Source organism: Aulostomus chinensis, chromosome 9, assembly GCF_037954235.1.
Source record: "Aulostomus chinensis isolate RoL2024-O1b breed Wild chromosome 9, RoL_Achi_v1.0, whole genome shotgun sequence".
In the NCBI taxonomy this organism is placed as follows: Eukaryota; Metazoa; Chordata; class Actinopteri; order Syngnathiformes; family Aulostomidae; genus Aulostomus; species Aulostomus chinensis.
In genome coordinates, this window is record NC_141328.1 from 10,658,117 (window position 1) to 10,667,100 (window position 8,984).

The 8,984-nt window shown below is 37.2% G+C and overlaps 1 protein-coding gene across 1 annotated transcript; it reads right to left on the reverse strand.

The window, feature by feature from the left end:
• Positions 1-352: 352 nt before the first annotated feature.
• abhd6b (abhydrolase domain containing 6, acylglycerol lipase b) lies at positions 353-6,137 on the reverse strand. The gene is made up of 8 exons (XM_086212642.1): positions 5,447-6,137; positions 4,924-5,080; positions 3,840-3,953; positions 3,615-3,747; positions 3,206-3,363; positions 3,030-3,084; positions 2,837-2,937; positions 353-999 (listed from the first exon to the last, which is right to left on the reverse strand). Exons 1-8 carry the CDS (start codon positions 5,638-5,640, stop codon positions 820-822), a joined length of 1,092 nt encoding a protein of 363 aa, XP_086068768.1. The 5' UTR covers positions 5,641-6,137; the 3' UTR covers positions 353-819.
• Positions 6,138-8,984: the final 2,847 nt, after the last annotated feature.

An 8,984-nucleotide genomic window follows, 5' to 3' on the forward strand; every position in this document is an offset into this window, starting at 1 on the left:
AAGAGTTACGCTTGTATTTTCAGTGTTCATTTGCCAAAAAAGTCATTACACCCACATACCACATTTACGTCTGAATTTTATTGATAGCAAAATCATTATTTTTTTCAATCAAATTTTAAACATACTTATAGAGGCCACAAAGATTAGTGGTCACTGAGGCTACAGCTAATACAATATAAAGAGCAATAATTGCACAAACTGATGTACCTGATAAACAGTTTCTGGTAGTGAGGGGCAGTTTGGGTTTTTTTTCTTACATTTTTGACCTGAAGCTTTATTAAAAAAGTTTTGGCCGTGTCTAAAAAAAATTTTTTGGACTTAAAGTATTTTTTTTGTGACCTTCATTAATAAATTTGTGGGAGGGAGGGAGTTGTTGTGACCTCAAATGAAGGGTTTTTTATACAATCTGAATTGTTGACCAACTTTTAAACCCAAAATGTAGACATGGAATCTTAATTCCATATGATAATCAGTAGAGACAAAATGTACATTTGGAATTTTATTGAATTACAAAATTAAAGTGTGCAAAAAAATAAGCTTACATTTTTCATAACAATAAGATGTGCTGACCCAATCCATTAAATACTTCATGAAAATTAGGTTTTGGGTCACTTTTTTCACAAAAAGCTTTCCCTCCTGCTCAAATAATTGATAACATTGTTATTATAGAGATGTGTCTTGTGTTGGTTAATTTTTTTAATTTATGGAAAGAGGGTATACAAAGTATGAAAATCAAAAACTGTCCCTTTCATTCTTAATTCACTCTAAGTTGTAGATAAACATAAACATGTGAAGCATCACAGAGATCTGATCTTAGGATCAGGTTGATTTTTTGGTGCCACCTCTGGCATCTTGCTGCAAGATGATGAACTCCAGGATCAGTTTGGCTGTTCGACAAGGCTTCTCCAGCACCACAGAGTGGCCACAGTTCTCCAGCAGGTCCACTCTGCATCCAGGATGCATCCCTAAAATGACTGTTGCTCCAGATACATCCACCACCTGGAAAACAAACAGGATAGCAAATCAGATCTGAAAGTAATTATAATTTCCATGAATTATCTATTTTCTGGTAATTCTGTTGATTAATCATTTGATCCTTTGTATCGAAAGCCCCACTTGATGTCATCCAATGTCTTGTTTTTTTCATCAGAGTAAATAACTTGAAAGGCTTTCAAATGATAATAGATCATTATGATTTTTCTCTGATGGATATGATTTAACTGTCCATCGGATTAACAATAGCAAATTCACTACTTTAGAGATATGGCCATTTGTGGTTGGCCACGTGATGTGTGTCAAGGCTTTACTTTGGATGGATGACTGTCAAAGTAATGATCAAATACATTTCTATGGCTTCACTTGGTCTACATATTCGTTGGTTTAGCTTGAGGTAGGTCATACAAAAATTTTCCAACCATATAAAATTTGCTGTGTATATGATTTATAAACAAATAATTTATGGTTTTTCAAGTAACATGCCAACTTTTTTGAGAAATACATTTATTTGCCATCCCCTCAGAGTGAGACAAGAAGATATATACCCTTCCATCCTCTGTGTGTACAGTTAGGAACTGAGCCTGCAGACACCACAGGTTAGCACATTGCTTGGTTTTATTTTTATGTTTGTGTCATGCAAAATGTCCCATCTCACTTGGGATTACAAGACAGCACCATTTTACAAACATATCGCTTCTGTCACTACATGTACGGCGTTCCAGGTCTTTCTCAAGGATTGTGTGAGTCACCTAGCTGGAGTGTTCACAGATCTCTTCAACCTGTGCCTGTCACTAGCAACAGTCCCCAGGTGCCTGAAATCTGCCATCATCATGCCAGTGCCTAAGAAGTCCAACATCATCTCAGCTCACAGCTCTGCAACTGGATCCAGGACTTCCTCGCAGAGCACCGGCAGGCTGTGAGACTGGGCTCCCACCCATCCTCCACCATCAACCTGAGCACAGGAACACCACAGAGGTGTGTTCTCTTTTTCCCTTCCTGTACTCCGTGTTCACCCACGACTGTCCCTGAATTTCACAACAACACAATAGTGAAGTTTGCAGACAACATGATGATGATGGGGCTGATCACCAACGGCGATGAAACAGCCTACAGGGCAGACATTCACAAGCTGGTGCACTGGTGTTCAGAAAACAACCTCTCTTTAAATGCTGGAAAGACTAAGGAGCTCATCATCAACTTCAGGAATCCCAAGGCTGCTGACCACTCCAATCTTCACTGGAGGTGAAAGTGGAGAGAGTGTCCAGCATGGGAGCTCACATATCTGAGGACCTCACATGGACTACACACACCACCGCACAAGTGAAAAAAGCATAGCAGTGGCTGAGGACACTGAGATGGCCGGACTACCACAAGAGATGCTGGTAAACTTTTTCTGCTGCTCCATAGAGAGCATCTTAAAATATTGAATTTCAACAGTTATGGCAGTTTTTGTGCACCACCCTTAATAACAAAATCATTTTCTGTTTTTATCTTCCTAAATAAAATCTCTCACAAAATAAAACTGATTTTATAGAATTAATGTTAATGTGGTGTTATCTTATGTCAGACAAAAGTAGTTAAAAAATAAATCTGGGGAACATGGTCAATAAAAGTATCTCCCAAAGCATTGTTCCTTTAACACACTGTACTAGAAGAGTACTTGTTATTGGCTGCTATGCAAGTTCAGGTGTCAGAATTGGTGTTAGGATGGGGAAAAAAACAAGCCACACTGATTTTAAGATAAGCTAACAAGTCAAAGCCTCCTGATAATCACTGAACAAATGACAGCCTAGCTGAATAACTGAGTGAATAACTGTGAGAGAGAAACATCATCCTCTACCTGGTCTTGTTTGCCCCATATCACCTGTAAAGGTGCAGTGATCAGATGCAAGTGCTCCTGTAAGGCATATCTTGACTTCTCACCAACAATTTCCATAAATACTGTTAAAGAGAGAAAAAAAATGTCTGAATAGGGGTGTTTATATAACACAAAATTGTTACTCAGGAAGGTCCAGAAATTCAAATGAACTGACCTTCTTGGTAAAATGTGTTGTGAGGTTCTCGGACATCTACCAATCCTTTGAGAATCTAAATAATGTCAGCACAAATAGAAACAGCAAAAAAAGCAGTGCAAACTCTGAATAATAGAGTTTTGATTAAAATATTTTTTCATAGTTTGTCATCATCTATCATCATCTGCAGACCTGACCTGATTGGGGATTTTAAAGCGAACATGTGAGCAAAGTTTAAACATGTCTTCCATCTCCTCAGGTGTTGTCGGGATCAGCGGAATGTTCAGAGTGTAATTGCTGCGGTCCAGGTCTTGCAGATGATTGTCAAATTTGGTCTCACAAGGGTGTTTTATACCTGCAGGAGGAAAATCAGCAATTTTTAAAAAATGTTGATCACTCACACATTTTGTTTGGAATCATAAATGAAGAAAAACCAACCTCTCAAGGAAGTTGAACAGACAAAGTTGTTTATTATTACTATGAATATTTTTGGTCATACTTCATAATGGATTTTAAAAAGACGGGTATTTACTAATTTCAGGGTCTTTCATCTCAGAACATGGTGAAATGGTAAGATGTAAAACACATGCACACATTCTGACTGACCGTCTGGACAAATAAGTGTCATGCTACAGATTTCAGAGGGATAGTATGCAGCATAAACTCCAGCCACATGTCCCCCCATGGAGGTTCCAACCACATGGAACGGTTTCCTGTTCAAGCGAATAGTTTCCACAAACTAGGAAGAATAAGGTATACAGAAAGATTTTCAGAAAAAGTTTAAACTTTTGATGGATATTAGTACAGATCCTAGCTGTTCCTTAAAAGTACCTGATGGATCCTCCTGACTTGACCCTGAATGGAATAATCCTCAGTGTTAGTGCGGGTTGTTCCTTCATGGCCTGGCATATCCACGCATATAATGTGCAGATGTTTTGGTAGATACTAGAGCCATAGAAAAAAGACAGCTCAAAAACAATAATGTTAGTAAGAAAGATGGACATGATTGTATAAAGCTTTGAGGCAAAAGAGCAGCTAAAATCACTATCAAGAAAGTAATGTTGAACTTTAGTAGAAGTTATGTTAGTGAAATATTGTACTTTCATGTGACAGAACATAACTAGACTGGAATGACTGATTGTGGTTTGACTGAAATGTGAGTTACAAAATTCCCTTTTTTTAAAAATGAATTTTGGCTTTTGAATTGATCAGGCAACAACATTTTTTAAAAATCTGTATTTATAGAAATAAAACATAAATAAACAGATGAATGGAGGCATCTCTATTTTTTCTAATAAATGTATGTATTATTCTATAACTTGATGAAACAAACAAAAACCTCAAATCCATGTATTTCAATCTGTGTCTTGAGATGAACTGAAAATGTCATCATGACAAATTCAAAGCAAACAGAAATATAGTTTAAGCTAGTACAATCAAATTCCAAACTACAGATTGAATGATATTATAATAATAAGGTATTGTTATAACAAAAATGACTGAAGTATTTAGCAATTCCAGTGTAATTGCCTTTAAGATGCATATACTCATGGAATTTCTGTTTGTTAGTAATAAAAATCTTTACATTTCATATGCACTACGACTATACTCTGTCACTGATCAATCAACTGATACCCTTAAGGTTTATATTTATAGCTATTGTTCAAAAACTCTTGACCAAATTGACATTAATTCAGCAATGGAGCACAGCGCACTCTATTGGACAAATGATGCAACGACATAATTAAGAAATTGACCCAATTTGCCTGAACTGAAAAAAAGTGGCGATATAAGTTCATATCGGCCGGGCCCCTCTGATATCGATATGTCTGTGATTGACAACTAATTAGCAGGGCCCTTCCAAATTTATTTAAGAGTTCATAGTGAAAAATGATATTGTTAATTGTCTACTTACCTTGACAACAGTGAGCCACGTGTCCTTGTGAGCAGAGAAGCCATGCAGCATTAGAATGGAAGGTCTCATCCCAGGCTTCCCTCGGTATGAATAACAGAATCGATACCCACCACAGTCAGCATATCGTACCTGGAGGCCCAGAGTTCTCCTCCAGTACCTGCAGGGAGGCATGTCTGAGTTCACATGTATGTACAAGCATGCTGTAAAATGCTAAATTATAAAAGCAGTCCAGTCTAACATTAAATTTTTAAAAATTTAATATTTACGATGTAATAAATTTGAAGAAAATGTTCCATGTCAGAATGAAATAGAAAAACCAAAGATAGCTGGACATTGATCCATCAAAATGTTAAATATTTGTGTGAGAAAATACATTATTGTTATTTCAGTTTAAAGCACGTCACTGTAGTTAGTCATTTATTCTAAAGCATTTGTATGATTATTTCTGGCTCTCCAATGTCCATTGAAAACAGGGCATTCAAATATTATCTGAAGAGCAGGACAGGACAATTATCCACCCTACCAGTAATAGACTTTAATGAGTGCTGAGGGCCAGAGAAGGAAAGAAGCGATGAACACAAGAATGGGTATAGCCAATGTTCCTCCAGCAATGATAAACAGGTTCACCATATCTAAATCAGCTGCCATGGTTCGCCTGAAAGTACACAGATCACAAACATGACATGTTGGGGGAGGGGAAAAGTTAACATCCTGCATCCATGCATTGTACTGTGGAGAGGAATTTTCAAAAAAACTAACCTATATATTTAAGCATCTGTTTTAAGTGAATTTCCAAACACCTTCAGAACAAACTCACTTTTTGGATGACTTTTCTCCCTTGTTTCTTCTGTGTAGGGCAGGCAGAGGTAACTGCTGCTGCAACCGTGATTCTCTTTATCTGACTGCATGCAGATACTTACGTTTTGTAGATATTGTTGATGTGTTGAATGCTTAAAAACAACTGAAATTCTGAAACAAAACAATCATCCCTGTGGAGTGCAGTTAGTCCAGTCGGATGCTCTGGATAATTCATTGATTATTACTCATCATTGGGAAAAACGGGGCCACTACATAATTTGGTCGATCTTTTAAAGGGAACGTACTGGCCAAACACTATGTAACCATAACAGTCGTTGCAGTAAAAAGCAAAATGGGTTTTTTCTAAAGTTGGACAGCTTATTATATGTAATCTTATGTAACTTAAATAACTACAATAAATCTACAGGGAATACAAATCACTATAAAACTACACAACATTACTTCATGTAATTTCACACTTAATCCAACAAGAAAATCCTAAATAAATTCCATAAACATGTTTTATTTCATTCTTCTTAATAAAGAGTATTTTCCACTGAGTGTTTGACAGCTAAATGTGTGATGAATTTTAAAATACACACATCATGTGACAGTCATCATTTCAAACAGGGCTTAAAAACCAGAGACAACCACCTGAGGACAATAACATTAATATTAATATCACGACATAGCTCCCAGTGTTACTGCAATGCTTGAATAAGCTTTTGAATGTCATCCAGACATTTGCCTCTCTGATTCTGAGAACACCACAATCATTAGATCTATTGTTATTAGTTTGAAGAACACAGTAACATTCGGACAAGCGCTTGTTTATAAATTTAAGATTCAAGCACTAAACTCACCACTGGGTGTCATGAGAGAGAAAAACTTTCCCACATATAGTTCCTTATGATATGAGGCATCATATTTACTTCTGTCTCAGATCTTCTCCAGTGGTACTTTGGACTTTTCTTGCCCTGATTATGGTAACGGAACAGAAACATCATTAGGAGCATCTAGAGGGGACTTGCTCTCAATGTATACCTGGAATAGCATGCAAATTAAACTCAAATTGTCCACTGCTGTTTTTGCATGTGCTGCTATTTGATATGCCATATGACATGCCCATGTGCATGTGCCAAGGGACTTTTTCTGTAAAACAAAGAACAAAATAGAATATGAAGAAAAAGTTTTGTTCTCTTGAATGCTCACTTACTGCTTACTTGGTGAAATCTCTTCACTTTATATGACCTTGTCAATCATTCAATACAATTCTTATAAGAGGAAACATACTGCTTTGTTTTTGTAAAATTAAGGTGAAATACTTGAGTTCCTTTAGCTTTTAGGTCTGAGCTACTAAAACTAGTTGAATTCTTATAGACATATGGTAAATGAATACATGATAAATACACATCAGCAGGAATCATTCAATTAGAGCTATAAAAAGCTCAAGATCATCCTGCAAACAACATAGTGCAGAGCAGGGCTGCATCTCTAGACCACTCCAGATGACCTACATACAAAGTAGAGCAGAACAAATGAACACAGCAACTCTGCAGAGTGGCTTGCTATGCCTGGGAATCCTTAGAGTTGGGTTTATATAGGACAAAGGGGCTGTCCTTGTCTGTTTGTCGTCATTCATCACATACATGTTACACATCATCCTGGTGCTCACGCTGAGAAAGGATCCTGACACAGCAATGCCAGTTGAAATGGCAACCTATGTAATGACACAAAGTGAGTTATCGGAGACAAATAAAGCTCACAATATCTATATTTCCTCTGAAATGATGACCCCATGGGACATTACATTTTGAATTTAGCAATACACTTCTCATTCTGTTAAGAAATACCATGTCTCCTCATCCACAAACTTGCCATCAGTGTGATCTGCCTGGACAAAGGGCGTGACTGCATGAAGAGCGTAGCCCTGTAATCTTCCAGCAGAGTTTCAGGCCACCACAGCCATCACACAAACTCAGATGATCAAACTGAGGTTACATGACCCAACAATTTAGTAGTGCATCTATTAAAATGATGAAAATACAAGAGACAAGAAATGGAATGTTCCAAATGAAGTAGCACAGAGTATGAGCTCTAAAATCACTGGATCCTACAATTCCCATGATGCAACTTAACTGCAGCATTGTGGGATTTGTCTTAACCATCAATTGACTACTCAAAAAGGTGTATTATTGATAATTGGCAAAATATTGCAAACTGCGGGTGGCATGGTGGCGCAGTGGTTAGTATTGTCAACTCACAGCAAGAATGTTCTAGGCTTGAGTCCCGGCTCAGGCACAAGATCTTTCTGTGTGGAGTTTTCATGTTCTCTCTGTGCCTGCGTGGGTTCTCTCTCGGTACTCTGGCTTCCTCCCACAGTCCAAAGACATGCAAGAGGGGACGAGGCTGATTGATACTCTAAATTGACCGTAGACGTGGCTGAGAGTGTGAATGGTTCTGTCTTTACAGTATGTGTTGGCCCTGAGATGGACCAGCGACCCATCCAGTGTGTACCCTGCCTCTTGCCCGAAGGCTGCTGGGATTGGCTCCAGCCCACCCGTGACCCTTAACAGGATAAGCGGTAGAAAATGGATGGATGGTTGGATGGTGTGAAATACTACACCTGTGAGCAGTAATACCTTACTTTTTTTATTTTGCTACATGAGCATATGTAACCCTCAGTGGTCACCACATTTTTACATCATCTGATAAAATTAAGAAAATAATTATTTGGATTTAAGCTATCAAAAGGTCATTGAAGAAACTGAAGAAATTAGTTTAGGTGTCTTTGTAAGCAGATTCACTAAATTAGGCTGAGATATTTTAATAGTGGTTTAATTTCACAGCATTGACAGAAAAAAATGCCAGATTACTGTAGTTTGCTGAGAAATCTGAAAGTGAACATTATCAGCCATATTTAAAATCCTGTCATTAGATGACCCAGTCGAACTCCCAAATTTCAACCCTAACATTGTTAAGGAATGTCTCACAATTCTAAAATTTATTTTCAGGAAGTGCAAAATTTAATTATGTATTATGATGTTCACTTTAAGAAGACTGTCAAAAACAGGATAGTTGATACTGATGATAAAAACAAACATTCAAAAGAGAAGAATCAAGTGTGATTCCTTCTGTCTGAGTATTACAATTGTTGAATCCAATGTATATTAAAGTATCTAACAACCTGGAGTATTTAGTACATTTGTAGGATTTCTTTTACTCTTATTTTTACAAGCCTGAGCTTTCTTTTCATGAATAAC

What these genes read in the sequence shown, in the direction of transcription:
- abhd6b (XM_086212642.1), bottom strand. Translation starts at nt 5,640, where the DNA reads ATGCAGGATGTTAACTTTTCCCCTCCCCCAACATGTCATGTTTGTGAT. An exon ending in CGTGGCTCACTGTTGTCAAG is followed by an intron (nt 3,954 to 4,923) that starts GTAAGTAGACAA and finishes CTATGGCTCTAG; the next exon opens with TATCTACCAAAACATCTGCA. An exon ending in CAACACATTTTACCAAGAAG is followed by an intron (nt 2,938 to 3,029) that starts GTCAGTTCATTT and finishes TCTCTTTAACAG; the next exon opens with TATTTATGGAAATTGTTGGT.